This window comes from Chroicocephalus ridibundus, chromosome 3, assembly GCF_963924245.1.
Source record: "Chroicocephalus ridibundus chromosome 3, bChrRid1.1, whole genome shotgun sequence".
NCBI classification, from domain to species: domain Eukaryota; kingdom Metazoa; phylum Chordata; class Aves; order Charadriiformes; family Laridae; genus Chroicocephalus; species Chroicocephalus ridibundus.
The window spans coordinates 10,880,256-10,898,964 of NC_086286.1; the positions used below are offsets into that span (position 1 = coordinate 10,880,256).

At 37.3% G+C, this 18,709-nt stretch overlaps 1 protein-coding gene across 2 annotated transcripts in view; it reads left to right on the forward strand.

Moving 5' to 3' along the window:
• Positions 1-18,709, forward strand: part of RALGAPA2 (Ral GTPase activating protein catalytic subunit alpha 2) — a 139,000-nt gene that overhangs the window by 9,131 nt on the left and 111,160 nt on the right. For both annotated transcript variants that reach the window (XR_010070149.1, XM_063327950.1), the window contains exons 2-7: positions 328-438; positions 1,113-1,162; positions 11,855-11,927; positions 14,684-14,727; positions 15,649-15,823; positions 16,360-16,475. Coding sequence is in view for 1 of the 2 variants with exons in the window: in XM_063327950.1 (XP_063184020.1) it covers positions 328-438; positions 1,113-1,162; positions 11,855-11,927; positions 14,684-14,727; positions 15,649-15,823; positions 16,360-16,475 (569 nt within the window). In the remaining variant the exon portion in view is untranslated. The remainder of the gene's footprint in view (positions 1-327; positions 439-1,112; positions 1,163-11,854; positions 11,928-14,683; positions 14,728-15,648; positions 15,824-16,359; positions 16,476-18,709) is intronic.

Below are 18,709 nucleotides of genomic sequence, written 5' to 3' on the forward strand. Positions count from 1 at the left end.
TGTTTTGATGACACAGAAACCTTTTGGTAAGATAGCTAAGACACACCCAATCTTTTTTGCTTTTTTCTTTTCTTTTCTTTTTTTTTTTTTTGAAATGACAAACAAATGAACCAAAGCCACACTGCAAACTTACATAAATTAAGTGTAAATGGAAATTTCCCTATTTTACTGGCAAGGATGGAATCACAATTTAGTACAGAGTATTTAATGAAGTCACTAAAAGTATTTTGTGTCGCATTTATATCATTCTCTAATACTGAATTTGCATGAAGGCAGCAATTTTCAGCTTTCTGCTGCTGTGTAATAACCACTTCTTTCTCTTTTCAGATATTGTGGATGGAAGTGACCTGAAGCAATTTTTTGAGAACAATTATTCTCAAATTTATTTTATATTCTATGAAAACTTCATAACACTGGAAAATAGCTTGAAACAAAAAGGTGAGTTTTACAGTTTTGCCAGCAATTGTTGAGTCAGTTTTGCCTGACTGTTCTCAAAAGCATTCTGTTGGAGCTTATCTAATGATTATATAGTCCACAATTATCTATATTTGCATTAATAGTTTCATGCAGTGCAGTACAGTACTAGTATTAATAATTTTAATTTTATTGTATCAGAAGAGACAAACATGGAAAATTGGTCTCTGAAATGTCATAAGTAACCGGAAAGAATTCTAAATACATTTTTATGGCTAAGTGTCATTTCGTCATAAAAATCAGTTCTTGCGTGTTTATATACGTATCCTCTCATCTTCTTTTGAAGCATTGGAGGCCTTCATCCTACAATTAAGCAGATGTCTGTTCAGCTGACACATTGTCAGAGATACATGGAACAAACCTCAAAGTTGAAGATACGTTGTTAGGAATAGCCGTTTGCTTGGAGATGAGCACAATGACAGTGCTTTGCACATCTGGGACTCCAGTTGTCCTTCGTTCATCATCAAGAGAGAGGGGCACTGAAGTTTGGAAACATCTTGCTCTTTTGATATTAGATAAACATGAAGAAAAATAAACCAAGTGCAACATCTTTGACTAAAGTTGAATAACAGCAGCGTAATCTTGCTGTCTGTCTCATACCGTATATTTATGGCAAACTATTGTTTTCTGTCTTGCAGGGAATAAATCACAAAGGGAGGAGCTGGACTCCATTCTCTTTCTTTTTGAAGTAAGTTTTCCATACCGTGAAACTAATTTTTATTTTAAATCTCGTTGGCATTATGTGCTTGCTTACACGTTTGCAATGAGGGGTGAAATGAGCTATCAGTCAAAATGACAGTAGGTGTCCATGACTGTACAAGGTGAAAGGCAGAAAAGAGCAAGGGTGTGCACTAAGTATTCAGATACAACAACAATAAAAATTCTATTATGCAAAGGGAATGCTCATTGAATTAATATCCAGAGTTAAGAGATTTTATCAAAATAACTTGAAAATTACACAGTAATACATCTGTCCTAAGGAACCGAGGATCAACTCTCTGAAAATATCCTGGTTTTTTCAGTAGAATTTGAAAGCAAGTGATCGGTAGTTGCATAGCCTCTGCTAGGCTAAAGCTTTCAAAATAGTCTTTCTTTTTAAAAAAAAAAATTAAATATGTTCTTGCTTCTGTATTTTATGGAGGGCGAGTTCAAAACAACAGTACTTTTTGCCTATGCTTTGTCAGCATGAAGTTCAGTGTTATGTTTATTTTGAACATGTCACAGCAGGAGTTTGGGCTCTACTCCTTTCAGATGGAGGCATCTATTATAATCGGAGTATTTGGTCTCGCAGCACAAGGAAAATAAAAGGATAAGAGCCGTCAATTACTGCGTATCAGTTTGATCTGAGTGTGTGAAATGTTAATTTGTTTAACCTTCTTTTTTTTTTTTTTTTTTTTTTTTTTTTAAATTCAGTGGAGCTTCTTTCACTTCCGGAAGCATATCCTTCCCAGCACTAGCAGTCATAACACTTGCAGTGCTAGGGAGGAAATGTTAGTTAACTTTTGCATAATCAAATTAGGATGTCTTTAACTTAAAGAAGAATAGGCTGTGATAGATCATTTTCCAAGGGACCTCTTTAATTAAGAGTTATTACCTACATATATTTGGATGCGAGAAAATATCACTGGAGCAGATGAAAGCCTAACACACGAAAAAGTTTTTATAATGCACACCAGAAGTCTTAGCATAAACTCTCCCTGTCTCTGATGTCAGAGATCAGTGGTGTCTTCAGTTGTTTGGGGTTTTTTTTTAAATGATTCATTAGGTAAATAATTGGCCTAACTTCTTTCTTAAGGGTAGATACACACATCTTCTGGTGATTTCTCTTTGTTAATCCAACTACTAACTTTTTACTTGAGTATCACATCATAGAAATGTTGTCTTTGTTTATATTCTGGGTTTTTTTTTTGGTAGGGGTGGTAGGAAAAGAATCCAAACTTTCAATGGGACTCTAGAAGCTGAAATTAAAATGAAGGCTAAATGTTCTCATCTCTTATCCCTTCCTCTAAAAATAGAAAAAACAACCCATCCCAAACCAAAAACCTCAGAAGTATATGGCTTCATATTTTTGCATTAATGTATAGTTTGTAGTTAGAATAATGTTTATACTGACAATAAGAATGATGCTGTTTAGCCTAACATGCCTGTAATATGAAAAATGGCCATGAAAATGTTGACATGAAATTCTGGTCTCATCTTCTGACTTTTATGATGTAGCAAGTTCATCTCCCTTTTCCTCTTCTCCCTCCCTTTACCCCTTTAACTACAAGGCTGCATTGTCAGACTGAAATCTGAAAATCAAATTGTATTTTCTATTACTTATGTTGCTAGTAAAAGAATCTTTAATAAGATTCTCTGTGTCAGAGAATGTGAGCTCGCATATCTGCTAGGATCGTATTTGGGGCAGGAGAAATTCTTCACCCTCCCACCCCACCCCCAGCGGAGAAGGTATCACGGCACCTACTGAGCAAGGCTGTGCAATTTAGTGTGAGCTCATTAATACACTTACTCTGTGGTCTTGAATAAGTAATTACATTTCTGTGTCATTGAATGGAAAATAGCTAACGCTTACTCACCCGGTTAAAGTGAATAAATATACATTCCTGTGTCTTGAAAATGGGTGGCTAATAAGTGCCCATTTAATACTGCTTAAAAACATCAGGAGAACATACTGTATGAAGAAGAAAACACCCCACATATATGAACAAAGTGTTGCTTTGGGTCCCGATCGAGGAGAATTATATTATAGCCTAGTCATCGACAGCTTTGAGGAAGAAGAAATCGTTTAAGATATTTATGTGGAAATGGGAGCGATCCGCTTCATGGTGTTTATCTGCTGTGGAAGTCAGTTTGCAATCCATTTGTAACTCCCAGCGCTCGATAACTTCATGCATTGTAGGAAAAGAGCTTTTTGGAGCGCCTTTTAACGCGCAGACCAAGAATGCATCTGAACACAGGACAAGAACAAATGTAAATGCCAAGTAATTAAACATTCATAGCGTAAGCCATAGGAAACAAAACTAATTGATTGTTAAGCTTGCCATACTTGATCTGATGTCAGCATGAGCCAGAGGTTTCCTGGAGTTTTCTTCTAATTAGCTAAATAGGTAATTACTTAGGATTAACAAATCCAGAATCCATGTGCTGAGGGGTAACAGTTTAAAAATCAATAAAAATATTTATGAAAGGAATCGACTTCTGCCTTTTCTGGTATAGTTTGGTGGGTATTTTGCTGCTGTTCTTGAGTGACACCTAGTGTGTATATTAAGGAAAAGTAACAAATGCCTTTTCCACAAATCTGAGAACTAAGGTGACTTAGTTGTAGTTTATTGAAGCCTTAATTTTACACGTTGGCTACATAGCTTGGCCACTCAACATCAAACAACATATCATAGAAGAAATATTAATCAAAAGGGAGTAATATGAAAGGTAAATGGTTCACTTTGTAAAGTGCTTTTTTACAATTAATATTGCAATGTTCTTAGATCTAATTTTATATTCTCTACGGTGCTTTGGCCTTGTCGTTTTCCAAATAGATTTTCATGAAGTGATACAGCAACTGTAACTATCTGTATTATTTTTCCCTGTTTCAGCTAAAAGGCCAAAATTATGTGAAAAGCAAATTTGTTTTTTTCTCTGGTAAGGCTTAGTTATCTCCAGGTTTGTAGTATATTTTCAGAACGTGTTAATATTGTTTCATGTATCACTGGCCTCTGTGATTTGAGGGCACTGTTACAGCTGTCAGCTGAGCACTGTGTATCACAGAACTCACAACAGGATCCACTGCAGTTACCTAAGTTTTCTGGGTACCATAAGATATTATGCCATCATTTGATTGTGAAAGCTTGTATTTTTTTTTTATAATAAAGTATTTCTTGCAGCATCAGATACTGATTCTTCTGACACTGCATTTTTTTTGCCTCTGTACTGAAATAAGAGCAGACCGATGGTTTAGATACAACGCGTAGATCAAATTCTCTCCATTCTCTGTAATTACGCTTTATTAGTTAAGAACAGCCACATCTCTCAGGCTGATGCGCTCATAAAATTCATTACACTGATTTAATATGTTCACTGCGTGAAATATTTTATTCTTAGAATTTTTCAGATAGTTTTTCTAATGTAGTAAAGTTTCCCAAAGTCACTTAGAGTAGCGGTTATTGTTGCTAGAAGTTTTTCAGATGCTGTCAGTGTAGTTCAGGTCTCACTGCAGTTTTGTAGGTAGCTGAGAAGAAGGGTTAGGCATTCGTGCCTTCCACAGATGATACGCATGCTGAAAGCTTCTCAGTATTGATTTATTTTTTTTTCCTTGTTTATTTTTTACCGGTGCACATTACTATAACATAAAGCGCCCTTGTGTTTCACAGGTCCTTCTTTATAAAAGCATACTCTCTTTTTTCATATAGCCTGCACAAAGAGGGTTGTTTATGCTGTAATCTCTTAATTTCTGTAAATCCATGTTTTGTGTGGAACTCCTGGTTTCTTGAACTTGGTGAAAATGTGAGTTGTGTAAGTCCTTGGGTCCGGACACAGAGTAAGCACAACTTTTTTTTCTTTTTTTTTTTTTTTTTTAAAGAATTTACAGAATTACAACTCTGGAACAGCATCTAATGTAACTCATACTGGCCTTGCTGTGATTATGCTTCTAGACTCTTCTATCTGTAGAGCCTAGCCTTGCTGAAATGAGGAGAGGCTAGCTGTGGTTATAAACAGAAATAGACAGAGCTCTCTGTTTTGACCTTAGAAGTTCAACAGCAGAATTCTTAACCTGTCATTCCTAGGTCTGATTTGGAGTATCCTGAGTGCGTACACAGCAGGTGGATTTAAATACTAAGTGGATGTAAAAGAGAATATAAATGTGCTAATAGCCTCTGCAGTATTTGTATTAGACACACTCAAATTCATCGTGTAACGTTTTTCGGGGTGATAATCAATAAACTTTGAGCTGTTTATTTTGTAGCTGTAGCTACTGGGTTTAGTGCAGTGTTGTTGTCCTTAGAAGCACATCTAAATATAGACTACAAATGGCCACGCACTCAGAAGATTAAGATGTGGTATAAATCCATTGACACGTGGATTGGTCTGCTATCAGAATGTGAAGGTAACGATTACAGAAGCAGCTGCATCGCCTAAATTTATTACTGCAGATGTGCCCAAGTTACTTGTTCTGCACATGCTAATGATAATTCAGTATAGGTTTATAATTGGCTATAGTCTGTTAGGAACCCTTTTGAAAAGTAGATTACAGACCATATGCAGTAAATACACTGCATCTGTCAGAGGAACACCTGCTATGGTGGTGGGTGACCAGATAGCTCTGTGCAGTGATGCAGCTTAGGAAGATACACTTCTTTTTTAGTACTGCCTAGTAATGCACATAAATATAATTTTTAAAATGTATAACTTTCATTCTTCTTGATTAAGATTGCTGCGGATATTTTAAATATCAAATTCTTCCACCACCTTGTAGGTCTACTTTATATAAACTACTGTGTGAATTAGCAATATTGGTTATGCAGTTTAAAATACATCTCAAAGCCGGTGGTGATTTTTAGCAGGTCGCTTTCAATTTCATGAAAACGTGCTTCAGTGAAACTTTCAGTACTTTTGGATTCATCACTCTTCTACAAGACTTTAGTGCCGTGTTGCTATTTTTTATGAATGTGCAAAAGGATGTTCTTTTATATCTGTAACATTTTCTTAGGATGGTTTGCTTGTCGGAGGATGTTGCTACGTTGTGATAAAACTGTATAAAATTGAATTCTGCAGAAATTAATTGTGTATTGGAACTGGCCAGTGTGAAAAGTACTTGTAAAATTCTTTACAAGAAATAATGAAGTCAAGTGATGGTTGAGTTCTTATTGCCACACGTCCTGATTTCTCATTTCTTGGGGTTATCCCTTTTATTTAACTTTTCCCCTTTATTTAACTTTCTTGTTACTATTTGCATTTTCCTCATATCTGCACAGCTCGGTGGCTTAATTTCCCCATCTGCAGGTTATCTTACACTTGAAATCAAATTACCGTTAAGAGCTGGTGCTTTAAATTCAGGTTGTAGGTTCTGTTGCGGCTTTTCAGTTGGTTGCCTGCGCCTACTGGATCACCAGTTCCACTGGTTAACCTCAAGTCTGTCACCCAGACTTGGCTGAATGATTCTCGAGCTCAATAGAGAGGCCTGATTCGTTTTACAGCGATAAAGTTGCTTATAAGCCCTTCTTTCCTACACATAGAAAATTACTTTTGGAACCGTCTACAGCTTGTTCTGCCATAATTCTAATTGGTTCACCTATTATTGCTCTTAAAATAATATTGATGTTATTCTTACAGCGTTCTGTTGTAAATTCTACCTGTAAGTTGCGTACGTTTGACTTCAGAGATCTTACTGTTCAATGTTATGCCTAGGGCAAGAATAAGTACCTTGCATGCTTTGGGCAGACATTTTCCCTCAACGAGTAACTGTAAATAATTTATTGATGCAATAAATGGAGTATTCCTTTATGTAGATTGAACTGCTGCAGGCACACTACCTTCATCAGGCTCTTGGCTTTGTCTAAATCGGTGAATAGTAGCTGGGAAATTTCTAAACGACTGCAGATTTTAGTAGTTGAACACTCTAGCTCTTGTGGAGATACCACCAAACAGTACTTGAACATAGAGGCACGGGAGAGCCGTTCTACATTTGACTTGGTTTAAAGTAGATCCACCCGCCGCTGACTAATAGAAACTCCTTATCGTGTAAAAGTTGTAGCGAAAAAAGCTAGTTTTTTTTTTTTCTCAGAATCCATTCTCCCGGAGTTAATGCTATTCGGAACTTGTCATTGACATCGCCTGTGAGAGCATGTTCAATCAGCAAGAACACATTTGTTTTTGTTTAACGAGAGAGCCTGCATGGCACGGTACAGAACAGCTTCTTGTAGCTCTGGAAGGCAGAACCACAATGTTTATCGTCTCACTTCTGTGTGAGTTAAGCTGGAAAACACTTGGGATCTTCAGCGTAAGATTTGATAACAGCCTTAGCCGCCTCCTCGCTCTACAACAGGGCAGCGCAGCACACAGTGATAGGCACAAAGCCACCAATCGGGATGTGATCCAACAAAGTTGGCAAAAATAAGACTTTTTAAAAGAAATTGCTGTATCGGTTAAGTCAGGGCGATTCCGTTAAAATACAAACCTTGGTATTTTTTTATTTTACTTTGATAAAAGAGAGAGAGATGTCTTTCAAAAAGCAGCATCCTGTGTAAACTAAGATTTAAACTTAACATTATTCCTAGTCATGCAGGAAGTCCAGAAGAAAAAGAACTATGGATAATCAGTTAAAAGAACTGACAGATACCCTGATGTGTTGATCAGTAGTAATACCTAATTTCTATTTCAAGTGTGCTATAATGGATTACCATATAGATGCGGCAAAGCACTAAGCATTAAATAGATCTATGTGTTTTCCGAAAAAGCAATATTATTTCGCACTGTGGGGTTTCTTAAAATATTTCTTATTAGTGGACTGTGAAACTAGAAACAAGATGTCAATAGCCAGTTTGGATTCACAGCGATATCACTAAAAGTCTCGGCTGGAGTGGAAGAAACTATTGTTTGTTTTATAGGAATAGCAATATGCGTGGTTTTTTGTGGGTTTTTTTTTTTTTTTTTTTTTTTTTTTTTTCTTTAGAACACCAGGGGTTGGGAGGGTGTAGAAAATGTTCTTGGAAAAGCTAAGTTGAAAGGACAACAACTGGAGCTTGTTCATGACTTACGCATTCTTATGTCACGCTTTGTCTGGGGACTCTAATGCACACATGCGAAAATTACTAGTTAAAAGGCACTCCAGCTGTAATTTTGCATTCACTTGTAACATTCCGAAGTTTTTATTTAGTAGCGTAGACTTTTAACCATGGTAATTTATTTTTGGATTGCAGGAGCAAATGTGGACTCTGAATCTAGATTGCTCATAGTCATTCTAATCTGCTACAAACCTTTCATATCTTCAGTAGGTAGCTGTGATGCTAGCAATCTAATTTGCATCTTGAAAATGACTTCTGTTTACTGTTTGGCAGTACTATGCAGGTGATTAATCACATCTTCGCATTTTTTCCAAAGTGCATCCAGATATATATGTTCCCCCCCCCCCCCCCCCCCTCGGTTTTGAGATGCTGAAAAGGAGAACGGCACGGGAAATGATTTAAGTGTCTCAATTTTTGCTATATGAAAAGATTTCGGGATATGGAAGCTTTCTTCAGATAGGAACTTCTCTCCTCTTCCCATTGTATTTCAACCCTTGAATTGTTTTCTGGAGTGAACTTTGTGTTCAAGTTTGGGTGAAGTTTGTGTAGCATAAAAGATTCCATGGCACAGTAAAGGCAGTGCCTCTGGCCTTTCCCAAATTAGGGTTAACATGCTTTGCATCGTGCAGGGAGGGCGTAGTACAACCCAGCTTCCTTCAATGCGCCGTTCTGTTTCGAAATAACTTCACAGGTCGTGGTTATTTATTTTGATCCTGAATCAGCTGGGATACGCGAGCTGTAAAATTACTCTAAGAACGTTGCTGAAGCTCCTGGGAAATACGTACTGTTTCTTATGGCAGCTAAGGAAAACTTACTTGCATGTCATGAGATTACTTTCACAAACTTTCATTCATAACACATGAGTATGCCGTGCCTGGTGTCTAAGTATACATCAGACATTAGGTGATGTAAGCTTATATTTTCTAACGATAATTTTTATTTTACAATAAATCATTTTACCGTAACATCTGACATATACAAAGATAAGCATTTTCACTAGTAGTATTACCAGATTTTGACAAATTTCTAATGCAACGTTCTGATACAGAAGCGGTGCTTGATTTTTTTTTTTTTTTTGGAAGTTTAATACAGTGTGTTCTCAAAAACTACTGTTTTGAAACAAATGAGAGAGAATTTGCATCCAAAGACAAGCCGAAGGTATCTTGTTAGTGTGGCCTGTAAAAGGAAGTTGGTTTTGTTGTAGTGATCTCCTGTACTTCTTACGATTATTTAAATGATGGAAACAAAATATATGTGGTTTTGTCTGGTTTTCCATAATAAACGTGAAGATGTTTTGAAGGTTCCTCCCTGCAGCGTGTTCTGATACTTGAATCTGGACAGTTTTTTGTTACTGGTTTGTCTTAGGCTTTTGTTTAAAGGAGCCTTTCCTCAGGCGCGTTGGGCACGCTGTGTGTGATCGGTCTAACGTGTGCTGGATATCGACCGAACTCTGCGTGCAGGGTGCCACCGCTCTTGCAGCAACTTGAAGTATTTGTGATTTTAGGTTAGAAGCTCCTTTCTGCCCTGTGCCAAGTTAAGTAAAGATTAATATCAGAAAGAGTCTTGAGAAGTGGCGGGCTGCTAGTGTTTTAATATTTAGATGGATAATGGTAACTCTTTGTCTGTGGATCCTGCAATCGGGTTGGCAGAAACGTGGTCCTTAACTAACAGGTAAAGCCCAACTGTGAATCATGGCCTCATTTTTAGCCAGTCAGATCCTTCATCCCAAGCGCGTTCCTCCTGCCCATGGATGGGGAGCTAGACCTCTGGCCACCAGCCGCCCGCTCCATCTGTCCCTGCTGCCACGGCGTCCTGGGGGGGGGAGCTGAAACAAAATACGATGAGAACATAGAAGGGATGAGCCTGATTTATATTTTTATTCTAGGTAAACTTTTAGAAATGCCAAATACTATTTGGGGAGCATGTGCTATGGTAAAGAAGTGAAGGAAGACCAGTCTGTCTGCGTGGCCTGAGGTCTAGTTCCCTAAGTCTACAAACTTCTCATTACTTCCATCTTCTGCCATGGAGACAGGAATGTTCCATATTCAAAAAGACTCTATTTTGAGTGTTGTATATAATTTCTGAAGCACTTTGTTTTCAAAAAAAAAAAAAAAAAAAAAAGTCTGTCTTACTCCATCTCTTGAGCATGCTGTTTTTAACAGCAGTAATGATTCATGCGTTGGCCGTCTCTGAAGGATTGCATAAAATGCCAGTTCTTGCTTTCTTGGCTGTGATGCTGTATTTCCTCTTGTGAGCTTTTATGTGCAAAAGACCAACAAATGGGTCACCGTTGCTTAAATGACTTGTCCTTCATTTTGCATCCTGCATGTAGTATTTCTGAAAACTCAATGGCGCTTTGTTGTGCAGAAGTTTGTTCCAGTGATTTTTGTTTGATAATTAGAAGGAACTCTGGCTGACAGCCATTTATAACATGGTGGAGTTTAATTTTATTTCCAAAAGTAGATGTTGAAAACTAGTTTCTCATTTAAATACATCTTCTTAATTCATATTTCAATGGCTGAAAAGATCCAGGCACGTTTTTCTGCGAAATCTATGTGAAACCATGTTTGTGCTATCACTTTTTTTGAGACTGAGGAGCAGTAAGTTAGCAGTCCTGTACTACTAATACATACACCTACTTGCCAAGCCCTAATCTATATGACTAATAGTTTAAAAAAGAGAAAATAAGGGGGAAAATAAGATGTCTTTGAGCCCGTTAAGTTAAAGTACTTTTAAAAGACGTATTAACCCAAGACCCCCAAAGAGTTTTGATTTATTCCGATTATTTAATAGTATTACCATCCACTAAACTGACAAATAACGACAAATGTTCTTTACGACTAAGATTATAAGACTCTATTCAGGAAAGCACTTAAGCATATGCTTAAATTGCTTTGCTTTGTTGGCGCCCTGAAGCGTAACAAAACTGAGGGGGAATGGGTTTGACCACAACCTTTTCCTTTGTTTGATCTGCCTCTGTTAGGATCAGTCCAAAACTACGGAGGCAAGCCACTACCTATTATTCCACATAAGCGCTTTATTAACTGCCTGTGCTGCGAATTAAATTAGTCGAGCTTTGTGTAATTTGGCTCGGTTTCGCTCACCAGCTGAAAACACAGGTAAATCATCTCCCAGTAAAAATAACTGCACCCGCTGTTCATCTCTGCCTTAGCTGGGAGCTCAGACCCCATTAGCTGATGAAAAGACAGACCTAAGCCACAGAAGCTCAAAATCTGGACCGCATCAATCTAGCGGTAGTCATTACCAGACACTTCAGAAAAACGTAACCCAAAGTGAGCTTCGTGGAGATCTGTAACTCCTTCATTTGAAGTCGGTTTATATTCTGGAATACTAAGGTTTTGCAAGGCAGTGGGAAAGGGAAGGGGGTTCATGACCGTGTCGTGATATTTGTTCAGGACCATTCCAAGTATCTTTCTCCATAACAAGAGAGTAAAGAAATGGGCAGGAGTCCTTATGATGATAGGTATTTGCTTTCGATTGTGTTCTCTATGTATATATTACCATTTCATTTATGTCTCGTGTACTAGTTTCTCTCTATCCTCTGAATGAGCCAGTTTGTTATGGAAAATTTGACTATTTAGTTTTGTTTCCTGCAGAAGATATTGCAGCTACTACCTGAGAGGATTTTTTATCGATGGCATTTTCGCAGTATAGGTAAGAAGGAATGGTTTAAAAACACTCTAGTACAAATAAAATCAATGCTTTGTGTAGTCGCTTCCCTGGTTCTGCAAGTCCTGTTAACCACAGAGTCCCTTAGTATTGCCCATATACAAACGGTACTTACATAGGACACTTGCAGCTGAAAATTCTCGAAGCATATGGAAAATCTTTTTACTTGCTGCATCAGCTCTGTGCGTTCCCTGCTTTGTGTGGTTTTGGTTGCCTGCTTCACTTTTATTTTGCACGAATGCTCTTTAAATTTTAATATTCTTGCATTTACCTAGGTCCTCCTCCCTTTCTTCTCTTTCACGTGCTAGAAGCTATCGAGATGATGGGGGTTATAAACCAACACATCTTTTTCTAATCGGTTCCCCATTTGTATTCACAGACCCAACACCAAAAATTAAGATTGAGGAGGGTTGTGGAATCTGTATGTGACTCTTGCAAATTTGTATTATGATGGTCTTTTGCAAGCGATCACGTGTGAGATGCCCATACAAATTTGTAGTACTAAACGTTGCCCTTTGCCTTACGATAGGTACTGTGTTGGATTGGACTCTTGCCACTTCCTGGAAATTTATTCTGTAAAATTTATGCTGTGAATAGGAGGCTGTTTGGCAGTTGAGCACGGGCCGTGCTAAACTAAGCACCAACCATGGGACTGCTGCAGTGAACAGGAGCTTAATTTCTTCTCTGATGTTCCTGTATTCGCTGTACAGTTTAGTTCATTAATATTTGTGAAACACTCAGCGGTCACGCTATTCGTGGGAATTAAATGAGGAATTTCTGGCTTAGAGCGGGGATAGTGAAGGAAAGAGATTAAGGACGAAAATATGAACTTTTTAGTAGCTCTTTTTGAACAGTTTTTCTTTTAATGAGCGGTCCGCAGTTTTACTGGCCTTTATAAGTGGAATTTGGAATACGTGGTATTTCTGCAAGTTTGGCCCCAGCTGCCTTTCGCTAATTCTCATATAATGGAGGATTTGCCAAGCATCATGTGTAGGATATGACATTGGCTGTGACAGGCACTAGGTACCTACAAGGTACAAAACCCGCCTGGCGGCGTTCCTGTGCACCCTGCTCTAGGTGACCCTGCTCTGGCAGGGGGGTTGGACTAGATGGTCTGTCTCCAGAGGTCCCTTCCAACCCCTGCCATTCTGTGACGAATGACATTCACTTGGTCAAACCGAGAGACCGTCCGTTCTTTCCCCATGCTCCTACATACAATGTCCTCTGTACATACTCTGGCTTCGGGAGCAAGGGAAGGAATAGGAGGAGCCTGGCAGAGAAAAGTCGCGGAGTTAGTAAAGCTCTGCTTTTTTTTTTTTTTTTTTTCCCCTTAGTCTCCTAATTTGTTCCTCTCCTCATTTGACCAGATTGAATAAAGCTAGAGTCAAATGGGTGCAGAAATATTGAAAGGTGAAATAGATTTATTTTGATAGTCAAAACGCCCTGAAATCTAATGAAGTAGCTCAACTTGATAATTTCCTCGGAATTAAAAATCTTTGCTTCATCACTACTTTGAAAATTCTGCCTCCGAAAGCTACCAAAGTGGTCCTAATGTTTTGTTTTGCTGTTTGTTGAAGTAAATTTTATGCTGCTTTCGGGAGGTCACATTTCTTCTAAGTAGTTTTTTTTTTTTTGTTGCGGTCTGGTTTGGTTTCTAGCACTGTTTCATCAGCTGCCATGTTTTCCATCAGAACAATGAATTTGCTGTTGCAGAAAAAATAATGAGTGGAAGTTAAAGGTCAAGGAAAGGGCTGTTGTCACATTTCCAGTTAGCACTGACAAAAATAAAAGCAGACATCTGCTTGACCACTTTACTACCATTTCATCTGAATTATTCCAGAACAAATTGGTTTTAGTCAGTTGTTTTAGAGCTAACATATTCTTTATGCTTCTCTTGAATAGTCATATTTGATAACTTTTTTTACCTGCGTCCGGTAAATGAGCTACAAAATTTGGTGGCGCAATTATTTACAGTTGTACCTTAGGATTTGCTTTTTACTTAATGTTCATGTGCATTAATATGTATTTGCTATATATGTTAATAATTTCCACTTAATACTGTGAAATGGTGAGATCTTAAGGGAAGGATCACATTTAAGGAATGCACATAATTCACAGATCCAGGAGAAGGAACAGCTGAGTGCTACATCCTGTTGTTATTATCAGAATTGGATTAAAAACATTTTTTAACTTAAGCATTTGATGTATAATCTCTCCCTGATTTTTAGGTCAGACATTTGAAGTTAAGGGCAGTTAGCCTGCTATTTCTAAATCCGGAATCGAATTATTTTACGATTTGAATAGCTGTGTTTTATAAATACAAATGTAGCACAGATTGCTAGCATCTTTTTCCTATTGTTATCGTCAATATTAGTGTATTTGAACGTGTTAATCCTACAAGTTGGACTTCTTGATTTCTCCAAATCTAGCAAATTAAAATTTCTCCTGGATATCTTATTTTTAATGAAAATAATTTGAGAAATTGTCATCTGACTAAAACCAAAGTACCTCACTGTAAAGATACGTTGTATTTAATCTTATAACACTGATGACGATTGTAATGAGATTCACTTTGGGGTTTTTTCACTCCATAGTTTTCTTTTTCTTAAAAGACCAGTGGCAGAAGCCATGTAGTAAATGGCATTAAACTAGCCTTTTTTGTAGTGTTTTGTAAAAAACATTCTGATGGAAAGTGACCGCCTTAGTATCTGATACGTGCCTATTTAATTTTTCTAATCCAGGGTCGATTCTGAAGAAACTTTTGCACACTGGAAATTCTCTCAAGGTATTTCTATTTGATAATGTATTCGTATTGCTTTTTCCTTTAATTCTTATGAAGCATATTGCTTTACATTTTTCCAATATTAGTGTTTTTCAGATTTTCAGGCTTTTTAATTTTACTTATTCACCTTTTAATCATAAATTTTACTATTGTAATCCTAGACTATTTTAGTATTATCATCTTTAGTTGTTTTGCTGTTCTAATGACCTTTGTTTAATAACCTAAAGTTACTTGGAGAAAGGTATCAATGTATTTTGCTTAGTACTTTTATTTTTTTGGATCTCTCTAGCATTAAGTATATTGTATTAAACACATTGATTTCTTGTTTGCCAAAGAGTTCTGAATCTCTCTTTCCTTTCTCTAAATACGTTACTAAAATTAAAATTGTATCTTGGTAATAAAAAAAACCCAACAGTAAATAAACTTAAGAAACTTACTGAATGCGCTACCTTGGGTGGTTTTGTTGCATCTCAGTTTTCACAAGGATCTTCCGATGCCAATGATGTTGAAGACGATCGCTGGCTTTGACCTCTGCGGGCCAAGATTTCAGACTTAGTAGGGCACGAAGTATTGGCAGCTCCCTGGTTGTGCGTTACACTCGCTGTTGGGCTTCCAGAGCCCCTTTTAAGGTTGAGCCAAGATGCATTTGGCTCTAGGAACTGGGGGAGTGGAACTAGGACTTTTTTGGCCTCTGAAGTTGGAGTGGTAACGCTTGGAGTGTCACCGCCTTGGGTACAGCTTGCTCCCACCCTTCTCTGCTTGGGATTAAATTAACAATGTGATTACTCTCGGTACGATGGAAAGACTGACAAACGCGTAGCTGGGATGAAAGGAGTTATCCTGCCTTTTCTTAATTATTTAACTGTGTTACTGTACGTACAAATTTGTTTTAATATATTTTTCTACAAAATCGTCCCCTTGTAGATAAGATGTGAAGGAATCCGACTGTTTCTTCTCTGGCTTCAAGCGCTTCAGACTAACTGTGCGGACGAGCAGATACTAATATTTGCGTGCCTTGTGCCTGGCTTTCCACCTATTATGTCCTCACGAGGTCCCTGTACACTAGATAACCTCATTAGTCCTCCTGTTTCGCCAGACGGTGAGTGAATGAACAGTATTTCTACGATGGGTGTGTATTGTCTCCCCCTTCCACTGAGGTCATTGTGGAGCTGTAGAGTTTCTCGTGGGGAAGATGGTATTTGCCTTTATAATTCAGAGATGTATTTGTTGCAGCCGTATATAGCCTTCTGAGCTTGTCATTCCCAGTTCAGAACGATTGGATCCTGTTGTTCGTTTATTGGTTTTGGTTGGTTTTTTTTTTTTTTGTAATTGAGATGCAGCTGTATGAACGCGTTACTGCAAAATAAGTAGATGTGTAGATTTACAGCTTATTGGTTAATCTGCAGCGATTGTTTGTGCAATCAAACTGCAGTAAGTTGCAGCTGGTGCCATCCTTGATGGTTTGTGGTAGGACTTGAGGAAATACGGGAAGCCCAGGCAGTTACTGGACTTTTGACTTTGTACAACTTAGTAGCACGTTAATGATTATTTCCAAATTAGTCTTTTTGTAGAAAATATATTTTATTTAACTGTTTTCAGGTTTTCTGTGTTTAAAACATGTTCTTTTCATTTTAGCTAAGATTTTTCCAGAAGAAATAACCCCACTTTTGCCAGCTGTCTCTGGAGAGAAAATTGCTGAAGACCAAACCTGCTATTTTCTTCAGCTGCTATTAAAATATATGGTAATTCAGGTGCGGAGGATATTTTTTTTTTTAACTATTCATATTTGGAGGAATGTACTTGCGGCAGAACTTCTAATCTACGCTGTATCTGTACGGAGCTGGTTTTGCCCCTCCCCAGGAAGCAGCAGTCTTCTGCAGTTTTGTACTCTTGTTTTCAAAAGGAAAGTAATTCCAAAGGTATTTCCTTGTGCCATTTTTTGGTGAAAATAAGAAGTTTTTCACACTTGTGATAAGAATTCATGAATGTTATCCAAACTTGCAGGATAACTGACTGTTATATGTGCTTGAGGTCACACTTAGAAAATTGATATAGAGGAAAGATGCCGTTTGTTCTCTTTGGACACGTACATAGCTGAGAAGACATGTAAAGGACCACTGGAGGAAGAGAGGAAAAAGGAAAGATCACAGGGGTTGGAAGGGACCTATGGAGATCATCTAGTCCAACCCCCTGCCAAAGGAGGTTCACCTAGAGCAGGCTGCATGGCTTCTGAGATTTTTTTAAATTTTTTTTTTAAAAGGATGCAAGTAACATGTACATCAAAATTTTAATTATAAATAGGTCAGATTAATCTGTACAGGAAAGAAATTAAGATAATGTACGTATTTAAAAAGTACAAATTAAGCAACATTTTAAATAAAGTGGGAACTATAGACAATGAACATTAAAGAACTCAATATTAAAAAAAATAAAAGATAATGAAATACTTTGAGTTACTTTTTTTTTTTGGTATCAAAAAGCAAGACTAAAATGATATTTGGAAGAGGTTTTGTCATCTTGAATAAATGCCTCATTTTGAAAAGTGTCTGCATGAAATTAATGAAATTATCAACTTCCTACATGGCGCTCTTTGTTTTACATATCAGAGTCTGACAATGCTTTAGTTAAAAAAAAATATTTTCACTGTTCTTTTTATACTCTTATTACGCGTTTGGGATCTAAAAAACCTGACTACGCTGAATCCAATTGCATTTTGGTTCATCAGGATTCATTTATTTGTTTTGCTTGGTAAAGGGGAGCACAGTTGGGCAGTACCCTTCTTGCCGCAGACGAGAGATGAAATTAAAATAATCTGATGCAAGTGCAGAAAGATTGCTCAGAGCCAGAACACAGAGCAAATCTAAATCTTCCAGAAAACTTATGTCTGCAACTGAGTAGAATTTAATGAGAGTCAGTTTATTTACATAACATTTTAGATACATGTATCTTTATATAAAAAAACTCAGTAGTCTTGTTTCCAAGCTCTATATATGTATTTTGCAAAAGTAGGACGTTGCAAGTTCCACAACTTATAGAGATTTGGAAAAAGCTCTAGTACAGATTAAAGTAAGCAAACGTGTTTAAATGAAAATAAATAAATAAATCTGACGTGACTGATGTAAACAAGTCAGTTTGTCTTTAACTTAATAAATTGTCATCTTGGATATAGATTCAGTGAAATTGTTATCTGCTATATGCAGTTGGACAGGCTTTCCTAAGAGCTTTTACTGCAAAAAAAAATATTAAGACTCCTGTAGTCTTTTGATGTTGCTTAAAAAAAGAAAAAGGAAAAAAAAAAAAAAGAGGTGGGCCTGAATTTAAAGCATATGTCAAAAGATGAACGGTTTCAGTGCTCACTTGAGTTTCACAAAAAGAGAACTGATGTAAGAGACTAAAACCCAAGCAGGTTTAAATCATCAGCGGAAAAAGTGCTTTGTTGTAGAGATGTCTACTTTTACCTTTCTTATTTGAAATTGTATTGGATTTTCTTACACAAACAAAGAAAACACACCCGTGTTGGTTATGTGCAACTTATTCCAAATTAAAGGTGTTTTAATATGGAAAGAGCAACTCCCTCAAAATTTGGCACAGTCTTCCAAGGAATCGCGGTTCAAAACTGTTAGTAAAGAACAGCTTGAAAGTCCGCGTCTGACTCTTTGGTGTTGATCTACACAAGAGCAGCGGAGTACCTTTAAAAACAAACGTAGATGTCAGCCCCTTCCTTGTCAGTGGAAATCACTTGTGCCTTGAGTCAAATCTCGCAAAGGAGTATTGTTTACTGTCTATGTGTGTGCAGCCGTGTTAAACGTGGGCATTGAGTATGTTTCTGATGACACATATATTTGTGAAAAAGTGCAGCCTATAGTAACTCTGTCTAAATTTACAGGTAAGAAGCAAATTTGTTAAAAACCTCAGTACGACGTTTTTTGTGCTTCATTCCCTTAGAACAGCACGCACGTGCTAGCGTTCTTTGCTGCGCTAAAGC